At 42.3% G+C, this 22,985-nt stretch overlaps 1 protein-coding gene across 2 annotated transcripts in view; it reads right to left on the bottom strand.

The window, feature by feature from the left end:
- LOC137250530 (uncharacterized) overlaps positions 1-22,985 on the bottom strand; it is a 74,229-nt gene that overhangs the window by 29,636 nt on the left and 21,608 nt on the right. The window contains exons 1-3 of one of the 2 annotated variants that reach the window (XM_067783513.1): positions 15,750-15,793; positions 3,288-3,405; positions 3,005-3,159 (exon numbers count right to left, since the gene is read on the bottom strand). In XM_067783513.1, coding sequence (XP_067639614.1) covers positions 3,005-3,159; positions 3,288-3,405; positions 15,750-15,778 — 302 coding nt within the window. In that variant the 5' untranslated portion in view covers positions 15,779-15,793. Of the gene's footprint in view, positions 1-3,004; positions 3,160-3,287; positions 3,406-15,749; positions 15,794-22,985 lie in introns of those variants that run through there. The other variant, XM_067783520.1, reaches the window with a different exon arrangement.

Raw genomic sequence — 22,985 nt, 5'->3', positions numbered from 1 at the left:
TGTACAATATGGGTATCAAAAGAAAGGTGTTAATGAGTATTTTAAAAGGGAGTGGGCCTTAGTTCTATAGGTGGATGCCGTTTCGAAATATCGTCATAAAGGTGGACCAGGGTTGACTCTAGAATGTGTTTGTACGATATTGGTATCAAATTAAAGGTATTAATGAGGGTTTTAAAGGGGAGTAGTGGTTGCTGTATAGGTGGTCGCCGTTTCGAGATATCGCCATAAAGGTGGACCAGAGGTGACCCTAGAATTTGTTTGTACAATATGGGCACCAACCGAATGGTGTTAATGAGTATTTTAAAAGGGAGTGGGCCTTAGTTCTATAGGCGGATGCCGTTTCGAAATATCGTCATAAAGGTGGACCAGGGTTGACTCTAGAATGTGTTTGTACGATATTGGTATCAAATTAAAGGTATTAATGAGGGTTTTAAAGGGGAGTAGTGGTTGCTGTATAGGTGGTCGCCGTTTCGAGATATCGCCATAAAGGTGGACCAGAGGTGACCCTAGAATTTGTTTGTACAATATGGGTATCAAAAGAAAGGTGTTAATGAGTATTTTAAAAGGGAGTAATCCTTAGTTCCATAGGTGGACGCCGTTTCGAGATATCGCCATAAAGGTGGACCAGAGGTGACCCTAGAATTTTTTTGTACGATATGGGTATCAAATGAAAGGTGTTACTGAGCATTTTAAGAGGGAGTGGGCCTTAGGTCTATAGGTGGACGCCTTTTCGAGGTATCGCCATTAAGGTGGGCCAGGGGTGACTCTAGAATGTGTTTGCACGATATGAGTATCAAATCAAAGGTGGTAATGAGTATTTTAAAAGGGAGTGATCCTTAGTTCTATATGCGGACGCCTTTTCGAGATATCGCCATAAAGGTGGGCCAGGGGTGACTCTAGAATGTGCTTGTACGATATCGGTATCAAATGAAAGGTGTTAATGAGTATTTTAAAAGGGAAGGGGCTTAGTTCTATAGGTGAACGCCTTTTCGAGATATCGCCATAAAGGTGGAACAGGGGTGACTCTAGAATGTGTTCGTACGATATGGGCATCAAATGAAAGGTGTTAATGAGTATTTTAAAAGGGAATGGGCTTTAGTTCTATAGGTGAACGCCTTTTCGAGATATCGCCATTAAGGTGGGCCAGTGGTGACTCTAGAATGTGTTTGTACGATATGGGTATCAAATGAAAGGTGTTACTGTGCATTTTAAGAGGGAGTAGGCCTTAGATCTATAGGTGAACGCCTTTTCCAGATATCGCCATTAAGGTGGGCCAGTGGTGACTCTAGAATGTGTTTGTACGATATGGGTATCAAATGAAAGGTGGTAATGAGCATTTTAAAGTGATCCTTAGTTCCATTGGTGGACGCCGTTTCCAGATATCGCTATTAAGGTGGGCCAGTGGTGACTCTAGAATGTGTTTGTACGATATGGGTATCAAATGAAAGGTGGTAATGAGTATTTTAAAAGGGAGTGATCCTTAGTTCTATCGGTGGACGCCTTTTCGAGATATCGCAATAAAGGTGGGCCAGGGGTGACTATAATGTGTTTGTGCGATATGGGTATCAAATTAAAGGTATTAATGAGGATTTTAAAAGCGAGTGGCCCTTAGATGTATATGTGAAGGTGTTTTCGCGATATCGACCATAATGTGAACCAGGGTGATCCAAAAAATCATCTGTCGGGTACTGCTAATTTATTTATATATGCAATACCACGAACAGTATTCCTGCCAAGATTCCAAGGGCTGTTGATTTCGCTCTGCAGAACTTTTTCATTTTCTTCTACTTAATATGGTAGGTGTCACACCCATTTTACAAAGTTTTTTCTAAAGTTATATTTTGCGTCAATAGACCAATACAATTACCATGTTTCATCCCTTTTTTCGTATTTGGTATAGAATTATGGCATTTTTTTTCTTTTTTCGTAATTTTCGATATCGAAAACCTGGGCGTGGTTATAGTCGGATTTCTGCCATTTTTTATACCAAGATAAAGTGAGTTCAGATAAGTACGTGGACTAAGTTTAGTAAAGATATATCGGTTTTTGCTCAAGTTATCGTGTTAACGCCCGAGCGGAAGGACAGACGGTGGACTGTGTTTAAAAAATGGGCGTGGCGTGAACCGAGTTCGCCCATTTTCACAAAAAACAGTTGCCGTCATAGTATCTATTCCCCTACCAAATTTCAGAAGGATTGGTAAATTTTTGTTCGACTTATGGCATTAAAAGTATTCTGGACAAACTAAATGAAAATGGGCCGAGCCACGCCCATTTTGAAATTTTCTTTTATTTTTGTATTTTGTTGCACCATATCATTACTGGAGCTGAATATTGACATAATTTACTTATATACAGTAAAGATATTAAATTTGTTGTTAAAATTTGACTTTTAAAAAAATTTTTTTAAAAAGTGGGCGTGTTCTTCATCCGATTATACTCATTTTTATTTGGCACATATATAGTAATAGTAGACACGTTCCTGCCAAATTTCATCATGATATCTTCAACGACTGCCAAATTACAGCTTGCAAAACTTTTAAATTACCTTCTTTTAAAAGTGGGCGGTGCCACGCCCATTGTCCAAAAACTTACTACTTTTCTATTCTGAGTCATAAGGTAAACCCACCTACCAAGTTTCATCGCTTTATCCGTCTTTGACAATGAATTATCGCATTTTTTTCGGTTTTTCGAAATTTTCGATATCGAGAAAGTGGGCGTGGTTATAGTCCGATATCGTTCATTTTAAATATCGATCTGAGATGAGCATCCAGGAACCTACATACCAAATTTCATCAAGATATCTCAAAATTTACTCAAGTTATCGTGTTAACGGACAGACGGACGGACGGACATGGCTCAATCAAATTTTTTTTCGATACTGATGATTTTGATATATGGAAGTCTATATCTATCTCGATTCCTTTATACCTGTACAACCAACCGTTATCCAATCAAAGTTAATATACTCTGTGAGCTCTGCTCAATTGAGTATAAAAATACTTACTGTAAATATTCATGACTTATTTTGAATTCTCTTGCTTTATACGTCGGTACACTTTGATCGCCAAATAAAAACTTGAAATCCATTCTTCGGCAGCGAAAAAAAGTATTAGGTTCGTCGAGGGTCATTCCAAATTGCATAAACCAGCTACCTTCGAACTGTAAATAATAAAACCATAAGCTTTTAAAATGGTTCTTAAGTCTATGCATAGTACTATAAAATTGGCCTAGCTATATACATCGAGCTGACACTTAATTTATTTAAGTATACAGAACTTCACACTCACCGCTCCTCTATCCACGCTTTGCAAATATTGTATATCTGTTCGACATGAACCTGACTTTCGACCTTGTCCGGCCACCAAACATGATGATGTCAAAAAAATTACAATTGACAAAGGGGAACTGAAAAAAAAATGTTATTAATTACAAAACAAGTAAGGAAGGCTAAGTTCGGGTGTAACCGAACATTATATACTCAGCTGAGAGCTTTGGAGACAAAAAAAAGTAACATCACCATGTAGGAGAATGAACCTAGAGTAACCCTGGAATGTGTTTGTATGACATGGGTATCGAATGGAAGGTATTAAAGAGTATTTTAAAAGGGAGTGGACTATAGTTCTATAGGTGGACGCCATTTCGGGATATCGCCATTAAGGTGGACCAGGGGTGACTCTAGAATGTGTTTGTACGACATGGGTATCAAATGAAAGGTGTTAATGAGTATTTTAAAAGGGAGTGAGCCTTAGTTCTATAGTTGGACGCCTTTTCGAGATATCGCCATAAAGGTGGCCCATGGGTGACTCTGTTGTTGTTGTTGTAGCAATGCTCGCCCCACCTAATAGCCGCGACCGATCACAAATTGTCATCAATATCCTCTAACGGGAGTCCAACAGGGGTCCGTTTCAACAGGTGTGGACCATAAGGAAAGGGGTGTTAGAGGCGTTGGTTCCACATTACAATTAAAGAGATGGTTGGTGTCATGTGGGGACACATTGCAAGCAGGGCATACATTTTGTATGTCAGGGTTGATTCTGGATAGGTAAGAGTTTAACCTGTTACAGTATCCAGAACGAAGTTGAGCAAGAGTGACACGCGTTTCCCTGGGGAGTATGCGTTCCTCTTCTGCGAGTTCTGGATATTTTTCTTCAAGTACTGGGTTCACCGGGCAATTCCCGACATAAAGGTCCGACGCCTGTCTATGGAGTTCACCAAGGACCTGCTTGTGTTTTTCCGCTTCATACGGCTGGGTTCTCAGGTGCCGTATTTCCTCAAAATGCTTACGGAGATGACTCCTTAGGCCCCTAGGCGGTGCTGGTTCGTCAATCAGATGTCTGTTGGGATGCCCAGGTTTCTGGGTATTCAACAGAAACTGTTTGGTCAGCATCTCATTTCTCTCCCTGATGGGGAGTATTCTCGCCTCATTATGTAGATGGTGTTCTGGGGACATAAGAAGACAGCCCGTGGCGATTCTGAGAGCAGTATTTTGGCAGGCCTGTAGTTTCTTCCAGTGGGTGGTTTTTAGGCTTGGCGACCATATGGGTGACGCGTAGCACGTAATCGGCTGGCTAATTGCTTTGTATGTGGTCAAGAGCGTTTCTTTATCTTTTCCCCAGGTACTGCCAGCAAGGGATTTGAGGATTTTATTACGGCTCTGAATTCTTGGAACAATTGCGGTTGCGTGCGCACCAAAATGTAGATCCTGATCAAACGTCACACCCAAGATTTTGGGGTGTAGGACAGTCGGTAGCGTAGTGCCATCGAAGTGGATGTTCAATATGGTCGACATTTGGGGCGTCCATGTTGTAAATAAGGTCGCGGAAGATTTAGTCGGTGACAATGCCAGGTTTCGCGAGGCGAAAAAACTGGAGAGATCAGGGAGATAGCCGTTTATTTTATTGCATAGCTCATCGATCTTAGGGCCTGGGCCTGTGGCCATTATTGTGCAGTCATCGGCGTAGGAAACGATTGTGACTCCTTCCGGTGGTGAAGGTAGCTTAGATATGTAGAAATTAAACAAAAGCGGGGATAGGACACCACCCTGTGGCACCCCTTGTTTAATTCTCCTTTGTTTTGATGTTTCGTTTCTGAATTGCACCGATGCCTGCCGACCACCCAGATAATTTGCGGTCCACCTTTTAAGACATGGGGGTAGACCCTTCCAGGTCTTGCAGTAACGAGCCATGGTTGACCGTATCAAAAGCTTTGACAGGTCTAACGCTACGAGTACTGTTCTATGGTGGGGATATTGATTCAAACCGCAATTTATCTGGGTGCTAATGACATTTAGCGCGGAGGTAGTGCTATGGAGTTTTCTGAAGCCATGCTGATGAGGGGCTAGCTGCAAATGTGCTTGGAAATAAGGGAGCAAAATGGCTTCAAGCGTCTTTGCCACTGGCGATAGGAGAGATATCGGACGATATGACTCACCTACGTTAGCTGGTTTCCCAGGCTTTAGTAGCGGGACCACCTTGGCCATTTTCCACTTCTCGGGTATGACAAAGGTGGAAAGAGACAGGTTGAAGACATGCGCTAAATATTTGAAACCCTCTTTCCCTAGGTTTTTAAGCATCGGCATGGCTATGCCGTCTGGGCCCACTGCTTTGGATGGTTTAGCGCAACCAATGGCGTCCTCAACCTCTCTAGCGGTGATGGTAATTGGTGACGCGCTGAGTTTGTGTTTATGTGCGTGTCTATTGGCTCTCCGTCTATCTTTGTCGACCGTAGGATGCATTATATATTGTCGGCAGAAAGCGCTCGCGCATTTTTTCGCATCCGACAGTACCTTATCGCCAAAGGCGATGGAAACTTTGTCTTTGTGCTTAGTCGGATTCGATAGGGACTTTACGGTGGACCAAAGTTTACCTACACCGGTAGAGAGGTTACAACCTCTTAGGTGCTCTTCCCATTTCGCCCGCTTGTGTTCGTCCACAAGCAATCTGATGCGTTGGTTTATATCCCTTATTTGGGGGTCGCCTGGATCAAGCTGTCTTATAAGGTCGCGTTCCCTCGCTAAGCTCGCGTCCTCCGCCGGGAAGTGGGGCCGGATTTCCGGAATTCTCCCGGCGGGAATGAAATGTGCCGAGGCGGATTCAATGACCTTGCGGAAGGCACGCTCCCCTTGGCGGGCATCAGTCGGGATAGGGAGGGCAGCAAAGCTGCTGTCTGTTGCAGATTTATATTCTTCCCACTTTCCTTTTTGAAGTTTATGAAAGTGCGTTTTTCGGTGACGATGAAGTCGGCGGTACGCTCGAACGAAATAAGTATGGGCAGGTGGTCGGATGCCAATGTTACCATCGGCTGCCAGTTGACGCAGTTTACGAGTTCTGCGCTCACGATTGAGATATCTGGCGAGCTATGACAGCTACCTACCATACGTGTGGGGGCGTCTCCGTTTACTGTGCAGAACGTCGTTTCGTCTATTTGATCCGCCAAAATCTCACCCCTACTGTCCGCCCGCAAGTTTGAATGCCATAGGTCGTGATGGGCATTGAAATCGCCTAAGATAATGCGATTGTTGCCAGTGAGTAAGGCCTCGATATTAGAGCGGTATCCACTGGGGCAACAGGTGACAGGAGGGATGTAGATGTTGATGATTTCTAGATTTGCATCGCCTGACCGGACAGATAGGCCTTGACGTTCTAAGACATTGTCACTGCGGTCGATGCCAGGATCAAATATATGATATTGCACAGAGTGGTGTATAATAAACGCGAGGCCGCCTCCATTTCCGCTCTCGCGGTCTTTCCTGTGGAAATTATAACCAGAGCAGGTCTGCAATGCAGATCTTGCTGTGAGTTTAGTCTCTTGAATCGCAGCAATGCGGATGTTGTGCCGCTTCATGAAATCGACTAACTCCGTAATCTTCCCAGTTAGTCCATTACAGTTGAACTGCAGAATTCTGAAGTGCATGAGGGGTGACGCCGCCACTCTAGGGGTAAGTGAGGGGTGACTACGCCTAGGTTGTGGAAGGCCAGGACGCAATTGCTGTTGTGGCCTTGGGACTGGGCGCCCTTGGGCAAGCATTGGGGTACCCGGATGATTTGGGTTTGCGACCTGGCAACATGGCGCGATGAAACCCGTCGAGGGGTTGCCGTCGCGGAGACCAGAACATCTAGGAAAGTGGCACCACCCAAGGCAGGAGCTGCATTGAGCGGATATCGCAAACCTATATATTCTGTGCTGGCAGACGGTGCAAACGGAGGCAGGGACTAAGAGTCTGTTTCCCTGACCTGCACGATTGCTGCCAGAAAAGAGGGGGGGAGAAGAAGACGGGGGCAGGGGCTGATGCTCAGCATTGCTACCAGCTCTACTACGAAGGTAGTAGTTATGAGTGGTATCAGCTGTTTGGGTTGTTGGCGCCGTGGGGCGTGAGCAGCAGCGGGTACTTGTTGTGGCTTGCTGAGCAGCGAAGCTGCTGGAAGGTAGTGGGGATACGCTTAGGCGTAGACTACGGGACGCCTTTGGGCGTGAGCAGCAAGGAGCCACAAAAGATTTATAAAAGTTACGTGGACGTCGGGTTTTGGGATCAAGCCCAGAAAAACCTGTCCGATGCAACCATCCCTTGCACGAGACACACTGAACAGAGTATGACCGTCCTAAAAAGATTCTTTTCTGGCAAATGCAGCAAAACCATTTCTCAGGACCGGGGTCAGGAGACGGACCCGGATTGGGTTCGATACCTTCCCGGAGTAAGAGAATATGTAGCAGTCCTGCTGCAAGGAGCTGCTGGGAGGATGACAATTTGTGGGAGGAACGAAACAAATTAAATGGGGTCACACTGAAATGACAGTCCTTGGTCGGGAAAAATCCCGAGTCGCTCCGGTACATAGAACCGACTGCCTTGGGAAGCGCATGGGTGACTCTAGAAGGTGCTTGTACGACATGGGTATCAAATGAAAGGTGTTAATGAGGGTTTTAAAAGTGAGTGGCCCTTAGTTGTATATGTGAAGGCGTTTTCGGGATATCGGCCAAAATGTGGACCAGGGTAACCCAGAACATTATCTGTCGGGTACCGCTAATTTATTTATATATATAATACCACGAACAGTATTCCTGCCCTGATTCCAAGGGCTTTTGATTTCGCCCTGCAGAACTTTTTTATTTTCTTCTACTTAATATTGTAGGTGTCACACCCATTTTACAAAGTTTTTTCTGAAGTTATATTTTGCGTCAATAAACCAATACAATTTCCATTTTTCGTAATTTTCGATATCGAAAAAGTCGGCGAGGTCGTAGTCATATTCCGTCCATTTTTATACGAAGATAAAGTTAGTTCAGATAAGTACGCGGACTAGGTTTAGTAAAGATATATCGAATTTTGGTCAAGTTATCGTGTTAACGACCGAGCGGAAGGAAAGACGGCCGACTATGTATAAAAACTGGACGTGCCTTCAACCGATTTCGTCCATTTTCGTAGAAAACAGTTACCGTCATGGAATCTATGGCACTAAATTTCGAAATGATTGGTGAATTTTTGTTCGACTTGTGGCATTAAAAGTATTCTACACCTTTTCCAGTTTAAGTTCAGAGATTTACAATTCAAGTTCAGAAAATTACAATTAAAGTTCAGAATTTCCAATTTAGATTCAGAAATTTACAATTCATGTTCAGAAAATTACAATTTAAATTCAGAAAATCGCAATTCAATTTCAGAAATTACAATTCAAGTTCAGAAATTGCATTTCAAGTTCAGAAAATTACAATTCAAGTTCAGAAAATTACAATACAAGTTCAGAAAATTACATTTCAAGTTCAGAAAATTACAGTTCGATTTCAGAAATTTATAAGTAGTGTGTTAATTTTCAAAAGTTATTTTAATTAATTAATTTTATACTTATATGTTACTTGCGGAAGTGTTGATGATTCGTTGACCATGTTGCCAAAATGGGCTTGGGTATAGTAGTGTACCCCAAGTTTTCTTCAAGGTGTGTACATCCCGAACCATGAAATCAAATGGAGGATAATTATTTCCGACAAGTGCATGATGAGGCTGCCAAGAAAGTACTTCAGTCGAAACAGCAGTTTCGAAGCAGTGGAAGGGAGAGACCTCCACAGAGTTGCGAAGGTGGAGGAAGACTTGACCTCTCATGGTGCCCCAATCGCCGACAGTTACCGCGAAACAGGGAAAGCTGGCATGATTTGTTACGAAACTGCCAAGATCGCGATTAAGTGCCCATTCATGATGAATGGTGATGATGGCGGATAAGTTGAGATATTTTGACATTTTTTATTTATTTATTTTTTTATGTATTTATTTATTTATTATTTAAAGTCGACGACAAACTATGGTCGACTGCATAATATAAAAGATATATAAATATACAACTCAAAAGTTAAAAATTTAAGATATATCGAGAATTCAACATTTCCCATAAGATTATACTGCCGGAATGCATACGGTTCCGGTCAGTGACTCATGAAAAAGTATGTTTTTAACGTTGTTGGAATGCACCAGATTCCAATCAACACAGTACTGTCTTGTTCCTTCTTAATGATACATGTTGATAAATGTTCCTCCATCCTTAAACGCGATAGTGCCTCTTTTTTACGGAAGAAATAAGTGCCGGCAAATTAAATTAAATTAGCTTGTATCCCTTAAATTAGATAGGTAAGTATTGCATTACGTATAGTGGCAAGAGTACATTCAAGACTGATACAGCTATTGTAGTGCGCGCACCAGATAAGAAGAGGATTATTTTTAGCAAAGTTTCGTCGACAAAGGGGTAAATAAAAAGGAACGTAGTGTCTGGATACTCTAGGGGGAACCGCTGAGAAGGTCCTCAGAATCAATTTTTCCAATAATGAGCTTATGGATGAACAATACCCCCAGTAATATTCTCCGATTTTCCAGAGTGGGTAAGTTAATAAGAAGAAGTCTACTTCGGTATGGAGGAAGGTGAAGATTTGAGTCCCAATTACGCCGCGCAATGCGAATATCAAAATTGCTCTTGACCTGACTCAAGACGCTGTGTATGCTTTTGAGAAACAGGGGACCAAACGCATGATCAATACTCGAGTATTGGACGAACCAGCGATGTGTAAAGAACCTTAGTGAGGTACGGATCATCGCACTTTTTAGCCCATCTTTTAGCAAATCCAAGTAAAGCCAACGCTTTGTTGGCAATAGATGAAATATGCATGTTAAAATTCAATTTCGGATCAAAAAGGACACCTAGATCATTTGCAATAGATATACACCCAAAGGCGTACCATCTATTACATAAGGTTTGAATGCTGGCTTCCAACACCAATATTGGACCAACATTGTAACGAGTCCAAGTCGGCCTGAAGAAGATCCAAGGAACTCAAATCGGTAGGACAGTAAGTGTAGCAAAGTTTTACATCATACGCATACATTATTGTATGGGAATATAATATTGTCTGTGGCAAGCCATTAATGAAAAGGGTAAAGAGCAAGGGGCCTAAATGACTTACCTGGGGTACACCGGAGGAAACTGCGAACGATTCCGACAGATTGCACCTGAACAGGACTTTTGGGTCCGGTTAGAAATATAGCTTTTCAGCAACATTAATAGGTGAAACGGAAAGCCCAGTAAATCAAGCTTATGAATAAGTAACTCATGGTTGAAGGTATCAAATGCTTTGCTGAAGTCCATGTAGATGACATCGGTTTGCTTGTTCGCTAAAAATTCTTCCATAACTATAGAAGTGAATACAAGCAAATTTGCAGTGGTTGACCTTTGAGGAACGAAACCCTGTTGGCATGGAGATAAAAGACTAGAACATTGATATTGGAGTTGACTGGTAACAATCTGTTCAAAGACTTTAGGAATGGCTGAAAGTTTAGCAATACCCCTGTAGTTTTCAACTTTTGACCTACTACCTTTTTTATGCAGGGGTATAATAAAAGACTGTGTCCAAAGTGGCGGAAATGACGCAGATCCCAGATATAGCTCAAATAATTTTAAAATAGGCTCATACATGTTTTCGGCGCAGTACCTAAGCACGCAACTAGGAACACCGTCCGGTCCCGGAGAAAAGGTGGGCTTCAAAGATTGAAGACTCTGAAGAACAATATTACCATCAATAGCAGGATTCCTAATGGAATTCGAGCTATCTAAGCGATAGGGGTATTGACCGGAATGAAAACCACTGGATGAATACGTGGACTTAAAGAACTCAGAAAATAGTTCAGCAATGTCGTCATCAGTGCAAGCTTTTTTACATTCAAAGGTTAATGAGGAAGGATACCCAAACGCTTTGAAATTACGACACTGTAAAACTTTTTTAGATTTTTAAAAAAATGGGCTTTACAACAACTCAAGTAATTTTTATAACAAAGTTGATTAAGACGTTGAAATTTAGAACAAGTTATTAGATATCTAGAGAAGTCTGCAGATGCTCCAGATTTCTTGAATCTCTTATAAAGCCTAGATTTAATGTTATTAAGTCTGATAAGTTGCCTTGAAAACCAAGGGGGCTTATTCGAACATAGGGTATATCGAGTAGGAATGCAGGTATCAAAGAAGCTATCAAGCGTACTGTAAAATATAGAGATTGCCGAATCGACATCAGTGCAAGCATAGAGATCCGACCAATCATGGGAAGCCAACAGAACATTGAGCAAAATGAAATTCGCTTTGTAGAAGCATCTATATCGGGACGAGACTGTACTTGAATCCTACGGGGTAGGTTGATATCAAGTGATATCTCTAGCGTAGGGTGAAGAGGGTCTTCTGGAAGGGATAAAGGTGGGATTTGTGTAAGGGCACCGAGCCATCCACAAATACTAAATCCAGCATTTTATTTCCACTATTTGGAATATTGTTAATCTGTAAAAGAGATGAGTCTAACAAGCAATTGAGAAACTCATGTTGAGCAGTGGGAGTTTAAAAGTTTCAATCACTTATATTAACCCAACTAACTGTTGGCAAGTTAAAGGCACCAACAACAACAAGTCGATCGTTATCTCCCAACTGCGAATGCAACTCGCAGATGGTCGAGGTATAACTAGCATAAACATTAGGCCGGATAAATTTGTGGGGAGGCAAAATAATCGCCCATTGCTCGTGAAAATCATATTCTAGGGATCAAAATAAGAAACTTTTCCGAAGGAACCATACCTCTAAAACCAATTCTGGTGTCCCCCAATTTGGTTAGAACTTTTGGGTAGGGGCAAATTTTGAAAAATCCCACTTTGAAATGCCTATGTTTTTTCTTTTTGGAGTTTATTTTTCTCTTTAGAAATTTATTTAGTCAGAACATATGTAAATGAAAAAATGAATTTAACTTAGTAATAGAAAAGAAATTAAAAGAAATTATTAGAAATTAGCGTTTTTACAACCTTTTTAAAACCAAGGCATCACTATGATGCATTTGCATGTCGTAAACATAGTTGTGTGGGTTTTTTATTCAACCGTTTTAAAAAATGAAGGTATCACTGTGACACAATTGCAGATCGTAAAATTGCTTGTGTTGTTTTTTTAAGCCACCACAAGATACAGCAGGTAGAATTGAAATTACCATTTCATTCTTATTACCTCGTCTTGTCGACCATATATAACGCAACAGTTTTTGCGAATGCATTAAGTCGTTGTGAAGAACTCAAAGTGTGAAGTGCTAATTTCAGATTAAAAAATATTTCAAAAAAAATAATAAGTGAAGTGACCATTCCAAATCAAAAAGTTTACAATGAATCCACCATCCTCTACATCGCAAGATGAAGCAACTACATCAACAACTATCGAAAAACCAATGAGTCATATACCCAAGCATGATGTTACTGTTTTTGGTGTGTCTACTGATTTAACTGATCTTAATTTACCAACCCATCTGGATATCTTGAGAACGTGCTAAAACAGAACAAAAAAAGTTCTCCCATAAATCATTCACTATTCAAGTACAAGATAAGTTGATTGGAATTTGGGAAAAACTTGGTATGGAAATAATGCTGAAAAAAAGTGTATTCATTAAATTGAATAAACTGCTTGACAATTATCAAGAGCAAATCAAGAGAAGAAACAACACCCAACAATTTACAGAGTATGTAAAATCTCTGGAAACAATTTTTTACATTGGAACATGTAAATGCGATTTGAAGGCAGCTCCATGTGTATGCGGCTGGGTTCCCGAACACCCCAAAGAGTTCATGCACGACCAACATAATCAGAGAAGACTAACAATGGATGCATTTATGATGGAAACTGAAGAGCAAGGAGCAACGTCTATGTCATCAATGCCAACATACCAAGATCCCGATGATTCAACATACGCACCGCCACCGGTTCAAGAAGATATGGATAGAAGCACAAGTTCACAATACACAGAGAGATACGATTGTTTTAACTTTGCCTTGGTATGTGACAGATTTGGTATGCCTGACAGAGTAGCATCAGCATTGGGAACCGCTCTTTTGCAAGATTTTAAAATTAAAGATAAGCATGGGAAACCTCTCATCATGGATAAATCGAAAGTTCGCAGAGAAAAAGAGAAATGCAGACAAGAAGTGCTTCGCAAACGGTTAGATGATACCAATTTGTTAGCGTTTTCATTCGATGGCAGAAAAGATGATACTTTAATGATAGATAAAATTGATGAGAAGTATCATACTAGGATGGTAAAAGATCCTCATCTTGTTATTTTGAGAGAACCCAATTCTGAATTGATTGGTTACGTAAGACTGGAACATGAAACCGCTGAATACAAAACAACCAAATTAAATGATTTTTTCAACGATAAAATATATCACTGGATGTATTAATTGGAATATGCACTTACGGTGAGCCAACAAACACTGACCCACACGGTGGAATTATACTACGATTCGAACTGCTATTAAAAAGACCATTGCATTGGTTCGTTTCCCTTCTACACTTCAACGAAATTCCGTTTCGCCATTTGTTTGAAGCTTTGGATTAATCAACTAGTACTAGACCGAGATCGGCAACCGGAAAACTGAGCCGTCAAATCGAAACTTGTGAAACTCTTCCGGTAAATTATTGCTATCACTCATTTATTATAATTGTCAACCATTTTTAATTATTTTATTATTATATATTTTCAGGTGATGGACGGCTTCCAGAAAATTGAGTTGCAAAATATGCCCCCTCCTCCAGAAAAAATTGAATTTTCCACCGATTCAAGTACTTATACGACATGACCCATGCAATTTCTAGAGGCGTGGTTCCGGTGGATCTGGCTAACATCAAACCAGGGAAAATTGTACATTCTCGGTGGCTCACCAAGGCCGCTAGATTATTGCGATTATATGTGACAACGGGAAATCCAGATGCAAATTTAAGAATTCTGGTTGAATTTATAATTAAATGTTATGTGCCAATGTACTTCAATATCAAGTATTACAGCTCTGTCGTGTATGGCAGTGCATTATTTATCAAGTTCATTGGTTGGTCACGATTTCTAGAACCTCGTTTACGCAAAATTGTCAATCAACTAATTAAAGATAATTCATATTATGCGCATTGGGAAAATATCTTGTTATCAATGTTGTTTGATGATAGCAAAGAAAAGCGCGACTGTGCCATCAAGAAAATTCTACGCTATCGAATCGATGTTGACGAGCCAATGGAACTTAGAGTTTATAAAAACCAGATATAAACTTTAATTGCACAAGTTATACGGAAATGATCAATTTGAATGATATAAATATCGTATTTGAACCACCATTCACGCGAAGCATTCCGTACGATACATTGAAAGAATATTTAAATCAAGATGATCCACCGTTTAATGATCCAAAAATTCCATCACACATACAAGGAACGGAACGACATGTTCAATTGCTAGCTAGCGTTTCCAAACGGTTTATACCGGAAAATGTAGAGGCTGTTATGGCGACGACATTAGAGAACCGTGCGAAATTGCCCAGACTTGAAAGTAAAAAAGACTTCAAACAATAATTTTTTTTAGTTTCTTTTCTATAACTCACTTAAATTAATTTTTTCATTTACATATGTTCTGACTAAATAAATTTCTTAAGAGAAAAAATAGATATTATTATAAATAAATAATAAATATTATTATAAATAAATAAATAAAAATAAAGAAAAAACATAGCCATTTAGCTGATTTTTTCATGTAAAGTGCAAAACCGGCGATTTTTTGAAATGTTTGTATGGTGAACCCCCAGGGGGGTTACAGGGGGTATGCCACTGGCATCGGCGGGTCGGGCCTCCAAAGTTAGTGGGGGTCGGTCATACATTTGGACTCGATTGGAGCACTCTAAATGGGTCAAAGTGGGATTTTTCAAAATTTGACCCTACCCAAAAGTTCGACCCAAATTGGGGGACATCAGAATTCGTTTTAGAGGTATGGTTTCTTCGTCAAAGTTTCTTATTTTGATCCCTAGAATACGATTTTCGCAGAGCAATGAGAGATTTTTAAATCGTCCCGCCCTAATAAACATCCATATCCGAACGAGGTGGTATATACGAACAGCAAACAATTACGCTATAGCTACCGAATGAAAGCCTAACTGCTATGAATTCGATATGAGAGATATTGTCCAGCGAAATCAAATCAGATGATAGGTTAGATTCAACAGCAATAAGGACACCTCCCGCTCTAGAGATGCGATCACGCCGATAAACAGCATATTTATTTGAAAAAACTTTAGAATTGTAATTATCAGCCTTTAGCCAGGTCTCCGTAAAAGCTACAACTTGTGCAGACAAGTTGAAAGAATTAAGGATGAATTGAACAAGTTTTGATCGTAACCTACGAACATTTTGGTAATTAATAAGAAGACGGGACAGATCAGCAATTACCTTTGTGTTGTTATTACTGTGTTCGTCATACCGTTTTTTGGCTGTAACAAAACAGGTTCGGCCCTCGCCTTTCTTGTGAGCAAGTGCCTTATCGAAATATTCATCTGAAAGAGATATTTTAAATGAGGAGATGTCTCTCTCATATTTAAAGTTAAATTTATACACATTGATGATACTAGTGGGTGCAACACCAAGTTTAAAGCAAACGTAATGAGCAATATCATTTTCGGTAAGCGAGGAGTGTAATCGGGACACAAATACAGCCCTACGAGGTGGCACGGCTAAGGAGTAGTTGAAAATGTTGTTGAACTCTTTCTGAGTTTGCCCCATAAAAGCTCGCATGTCATTTTCTACGGAACGACAATCATGACATGTCCAGTTCAGTCCAATTTTGCTGGATATTAGGTCAACAGCCCGACCACCTATGTGAGAGAAACCGGCACAGATAACACGAGCCATATTATCACAGAGCCAACAACAAACATAAGTATTACCACGGGAAATTTTCTTCTGATTGGTGCACTTCTTGACCCAGCAATCCGACATAATTGCAAAGTTAAATAAACCCAAAAGAAAAATAGGCAAAAGAAACTATAAGTATGAGAAAAATTGAACAGCTGTTCAAAAAATATGGGCGAGAGTTATTTTGGAGCACTGGATGCAAATCACAAGACAGCGTATAGCTAGCAGTGCACACAACACAAGGCAAAAAGGGCACACAATGACTTTCTAATAGCAGCTACCAACAAAAAGGTATGCAGTTATCACAAATTTTTGTGAAAATCTATGATCTATGCCCTCACTAGGGTAGGCACCTTGTCGTTGGTGTGAGGGCTTAGCCGAACTCCATAGCGCCCGACTATGAGGCGGAGCTGTTTAGGACTGACATCTACGCCGTTTCGCCTCATACGAGGGCGGCGGGATGTCGGTGACCAAGAACTGCCAACCCCCTAATCCAGGGTGTTATGCGGATCGTGCCTATTGGACGATTTGCAGCCAGGGGATAAATTCGGCTGTATTCGAACGGAGCCTTCCCGATACCGGGCACCTCGGGAAGTATTAATGGCCTTACCACAGTAAGGGCCGCTGCTGTGGCGTACGGTTCTTTCCCCGTATATAATACTGGACCCTTAGCCCGCCTTGTCGGGCAGGTGGTCGTACGAACAAGATGAACGACTCAACACCTGACTGTTATAAGGACGATGTAAAGAGGAGGACTGAGTCGCAATCCAAGGACGACAAATACGAATTAAGCGATGCGTCGGACTCGGGGAGCGAGAGTAGTGCTGATTCAATGAACTCCGTGTTGGAGAAGCACACAAATGAAAACGGGGTAGAAGAGTGGAGAAGGGTACGGAGCAGAGGAAGTAAAAGAGCTCTCTCGCAGTACCGTACAGCACTAAGAATTGTACAACGCTTGGGAGCAGTGGTCGACCCAACAGAAGTGCAGATCGAGCGCTTGGAATGGGCCCATGAAGCGGTAGAAGTAGGTCGAAGGCAGTTCAAAAGGTTTGCTGCGAGAAACCCTCGGGTCTGCAACCGCTACGAGGAGAAAGAAGCGTCGAATGGCAGAATGAAGAGGCAGCGTTCGGCGGAAGGCGACAAGCCTGCTTTCAAGAGGCAGAAAGGACCCAGTCCTAGAGCCGCGAGGCAGGGCAGTCGCAAAGACAAGACAAGTAGGCCCAAAGCTGTAAGACAGATGGGCTCCAATAGCGAGGTAGCAACTACCTCGAAAGCTTCGAGTCAGAGGGAAGTTCCAATTAAGGAAGTAGGAGATAAGCCAAAGGAAGATAACGCTAAGACTCCGGCTTACTCGGAGGCGCTAAAGGGAGTTAAAGCTAAGACTCCGGCTTTCTCGGAGGTACCAAAGGGAGATAACACTAAGACTCCTGCTTTTCCCGAGAAGATGAGTGATGTGGCAAAGCAGTCACTGACTGTGGCGCTGGTTGATCGTAGCAGTCCTTTCGGACAAATGACTACTGAAAGGTGGAGATCTGTGGAAAGGGAGCTTATTAGCTTAATGCTTAAGATGATGCGGGAACAACCAAGTAAGCCCCTTCCAACCTTTGATTCGGGGGGATGGTATAATGGTGTGAAGATGATAGCGTGCGACAACATCGCGAGCTTGCGGTGGCTGGAGGAAGTGGTTCCAAACCTCCAAAGGCAAGGCACGAACGCCGGGTTTGAGGTTGTGGATAAAGCGCAAATCCCCACGGTACCAAAAGTTAAGGTATGGATACCATGCGTGATGAAGTCGGAGGATACACTGCGACTTCTGCAGAATCAGAATCCGAACATACCGACACAGGATTGGAAGGTACTTACTGTATCTCGGCCTACCGAGGATGGTCAGTTCCACATCTTCCAAATAAACAAGCAGGCGGAGGATATTTTGTACACGCAGCTTGGTAAAATGTCCTTTGGCACTGGCAAAATTTACATGCGACTCAGGAAAAGAAGTCCCGAGGATAAAAACCCTAACACGCTAGAGGTGGGCGAAGTCGAAAAGTACCTCAAAAGCCTAAGGGAAAAAAGACAGGTGGAGGTCCCCGATGTCACCACGAACGTGCTAGAAGAGGACCAATCGCTAAATGGTGCTGTGACTCGCACAGAGGAACACCCTGCACAACAGTCACGAGAGGCTGAAGGGGGCCTCGAATACTCTAAACCAAAAGGGCAAGGGGAGGACGACGACGTCAAGACGAAGGTGCTGGAGGGGGACAAACAGCCCTATGGTGCTGCGAGTCCTACAGATAAACCTCCAACACAGTAAAGTGGCGTCGAGCGAACTCCTCCTAACCCTTGAGGAGGGTTCGTTTGACGTGGCGCTGATCCAGGAGCCGCGGCTCTTATCGGGAGGAAAGGTCTCTGGACTTAGCGCGCGCGGGTTTGGCGTTTACTACGCGCAAACGGAAGGACGGGTGCGAGCTGTAGTAATGGTAAGGAAACAGCTGCATTCATATATGCTGCCTAATTACACCACTGAGGACCTCGTAGCGGTGGCCGTTGAGCAAAAGAATAAGCAGGCATTTATCCTGGCGTCCTGCTACATGGCCCATGCTGCGGAGGTCCCACCGATGGAGTGCAAAAGGCTAGTACAGGAGGAAGGGCGCAAAGGGCGGTTGGTCATAGGCGCAGATGCAAATGCGCACCACAATGCGTGGGGAAGAGCAGATACGAACGAGAGAGGCGAATCTCTGCTTTGTTACATCCTGCAAACCAATTTGCAGATAGCCAACAGGGGAAATGTCCCTACATACATTGGTCCAACATCCAGCAATGTTCTGGACATTACATTGAGCTCCGAGCGTCATATAACTGCGTATAACAAAGCTTGCCCTCTAAGAAGATTCAGAGGAAAAGCAAAGCCGCCATGGTGGAGCAATGAGCTGAGTCTTCTAAGAAGACAGGTAAAAGAAATGTTTAAGCTCGCAAAGACCGCGGAAAGCGAAGCGTGTCGGGACGAGTACAGGGATCTACTGAGGATATGCAAGCGCGAAATTACCAGGGCCAAGAGAAACTCATGGAAAAGTTTCTGTACGGACATAGAGTGCTCCAGCAAAACAGCACGGAAGTCCAGGGACTAATAAAGAAAGAGAACGGGGAATGGTCTCGTAATAGTGAGGAATCCCTTGAGGTGCTTCTCGATACACATTTCCCATCGGGAGACGGTTTAGAGGAGCCAGCAGACATCACTCACACTTCGATCACGGAGCTAGTAGTGCCGGGCTTGGTGCCCGATACCAAGATCGAGTGGGCAGTGAAGACGTTTTCTAAGTTAAATCGCCGGGCCCAGATGGTATATTCCCGGCCATGCTACAAGTCTCAAGTAGGGCGGTCGTGGAATGGCTTAAAATAATATTCGATGGGTGCATACGACTGAATCATGTATCGCACTCTTGGAGAACTGCTTTTGTAGCTTTTCTACCAAAGGCGGGGAAGATCGGTCACATGTATTCCAAAGACTATAGACCCATTAGCTTAACATCATTTCTGCTCAAAACCTTTGAGAGGCTGATAGATGTGTACATAAAGTCCAACGTGGATGAAAAGCTGCTCTCCACAACACAGCATGCGTACACCAAAGGCAAGTCGGTAGACACCGCATTGCATAGGGTGGTAATAAGCATAGAGAAATCCCTGGAATATAAGGAGTATGCTCTAGGAGTCTCCTTGGACATTGCCGGGGCTTTCAATAATGTTGCAAAATGGGCGATTATGGATGGTCTTAATTACATTAAAGTACATCCTGCCTTAATCAGATGGATCGGCTGCATGTTATTTTGCAGAAAGATAACATCAAAATGGGGATTGTACGAGGCCACGAAATCATTGGACAGGGGCACGCCGCAGGGAGGGGTGCTATCACCTCTGCTGTGGACGCTGTTCATCAACCAACTGCTCAGGCAATTCGATGAGAGACCCGTAAAACTTACGGCTTACGTAGATTACGTTGCAATTGTCATAAGTGGAAAGTGCCTTCCAACGATTAGTTCTTTGATGGATCGGGCGCTTCGCGATATTCATACCTGGGCATCTAATGTCGGGTTGAAAGTCAATGCGGAGAAGACGGATATGGTCTTGTTTACAAAGAGGTACAAGGTCCCAAATTGGACCAGGCCTAAGTTAGGAGGGGTGACCTTACAGGAAAAACCTTGCACAAAATATTTAGGAATCATCCTAGACAGTAAGCTGTCATGGAAGCTCAACGTGGAGGAGAGGGTCAAGAAGGCCTCAACGGCACTCTATGCATGTAAAAGAATGCTGTGGTGTACGTGGGGCCTATCGCCCTCTCTTTCTCATTGGGTTTTGACAGCGATTGTAAGCCCTATTCTATACTATGGAGTTCTTGTTTGGTGGAAAGCCACACAAAAAACAACATACCTCAAAAAATTAGAGGGGGTATGCAGACTATCGGTGCTTAGCATTACGGGAGCCCTGAAAACAACCCCGACGGCTGCACTGTATGTCATTTTGCACATCCCACCTGTAGATCTGGTAGCAAAGAACAAAGCATTAACGACCGCAACCAGGCTCGGTGCTTCGGGGCAGCTTGAGCGCCGACCATATGGCCATAGTAGTATAGCGTCGTCAATCACAAGACGAACATACTACATGATTCCCTATCTGTGCTTCGAGGGAGATCTTAAGGCCACAATAGAGGTGGACGGTTGGCGTAAGGGTGCGCAAATGGCGGACGAGGCGATACATGTGTACACCGATGGTTTCAAAGTAGTGGAAGGAGTAGGGTCTGCGGTATACTGCGCTGATCCGGAAATAAGCAGATCCTACAGGCTGCAGGATTACTGTAGCGTTTTCCAAGCGGAAATGTTAGCCGTAACCAAAGCAGTAGAAACCCTGGAAGAGAATAGCTTAAGCTGCAACCGTGTTAACTTTTACATTGACAGTCAAGCAGCAATTAAGGCAATAATCTCGCATAGCACAGCATCTAAATGCGTGTTAGAGTGTAAGCAGTCTCTGGAGAGAATCGGGACTGGGAGAAGCATACATCTATATTGGGTCCGAGGGCATATGAAAATAGATGGGAATGAAAAAGCGGACGAACTATCTAAAAAGGGCGCATCCCTTGAAGCTTGCTCCGTAGATGTCCCAATTAGATTCGGCGAGAGGTGCACATGATCGACCAAGCGGGAAAGGCGTGGGTTCAAGCGCGGGGCTGTAAAGTGTCGAAGATTATGTGTAGGTCTTACAACCTTAGACTAACACAGTTGGTCCTCTCATTAAAAAGAGAGGACTGTAGACTCATGACGGGTATTCTGAATGGACACTGCCTTCTGGCGTCACATGCCTTTAAACTAGGCTTGGTCAGTGATAGCAGATGTAGGAAGTACGGGTTGGAGGAGGAAACGATCGAGCACGTTCTGTGCTCGTGCCCTACACTTGCCAGGCTAAGACTCCAGCTATTAGGAGTGATACAGCTGTCAGATCTAGAAGCAGCAAGTGGCTTAAGTCCTAGGAAGCTTCTAGTATTTGCCAAGAGGACGGAGTTATTTTATAACATAGGTCCTGGTTTTTGATAGGGTTTTTCAGTTTGGTCGTTAAAACAAACTTCTGGTAACACTACGGACTCAATCAGTCTATGTGAGGTCCTCATGGACCGGCCAGTTCAACCTACCTACCTACCTATGATCTATGACCACACAGACTGAATGTTTAAATTGCACAAAAAGCCACTATGTATATTGCACTGTGTAAAGATTTAATACGAAATTAAACTTATAAACTGTTTTCTATTATGTTAAAGAATATTTGTAGAGGTTAAACCTTGTTTACAAAGTAAAAAGAATAACAATTTGAAGAGCGATCAAAAAGACGTGCGCGAACGGCAAGGTTACCAGATAATATGGCGCCAAGATCTATGCAGACAGTACTTATACGTTATTTCCGGGAGTGTGGACGCTCCGTTGACTGTTTAAGTGGTCATATATTCGGCATCACTGCTATCATAAGGCTCCATTACTGATACTTAGCATAGACTTGACTTGACTTGAGAACTGTCACTTACAGTTCTGTTAAATGAACATTGCATGTTACTGATTACTCAAAACTTAGCAACACTTAACTTGACTTAGAAGTGTGTTGAATTTTGATTTTCTATGTAAGTTCTAAGTGACGTTTATATTTTGAGATGCCATTTGTTTGTTTCCATTTCATTTTGACATTTTGTCATACAAATTGACATTTATTGATTATGACGCCAGACTGTATGCGATAAGTGGAGTATAACCGTGGCTAAGTTGCCAAGTTTACGCCAAGTCAAGTCAAGCCTATGCTAAGTATTAGTAATGGAGCCTAAACTCAGTGCAGATCAATGATTGTGATGCTAAGAATATAGCTGGATGGCATTGCAATTGTTTCTTATGAGGGAGAGGTTCTTCTTCGCTATCTCGCAAAATCGATTTAAACGAGTTAAGATGTCCAATGCTTCCTTAACACATAGATACAGTCTTACATACATCTATTTCCATTCGATGAAAAAAAAATACCCGACAAATTTTCTGAACTTGAATTGGAAATTTCAGAACTTGGATTAGAAATTTCTGAATTTAACTTGGAATTTCTGAACTTGAATTGTAATTTTCTGAATTTGAAATGTAAATTTCTGAATTTAAATTGGAATTTCTGAACTTGAATTGAAAATTCTGAACTTGAGTTGTAAATGTCTGAACTTGAATTGTAAATTTCTGAATTTAAATTGGAAATTCTGAAGTTGAA

Source organism: Eurosta solidaginis, chromosome 1, assembly GCF_040869045.1.
Source record: "Eurosta solidaginis isolate ZX-2024a chromosome 1, ASM4086904v1, whole genome shotgun sequence".
Classification (NCBI taxonomy): domain Eukaryota; kingdom Metazoa; phylum Arthropoda; class Insecta; order Diptera; family Tephritidae; genus Eurosta; species Eurosta solidaginis.
This window is presented reverse-complemented; position numbering and strand designations above follow the sequence as displayed.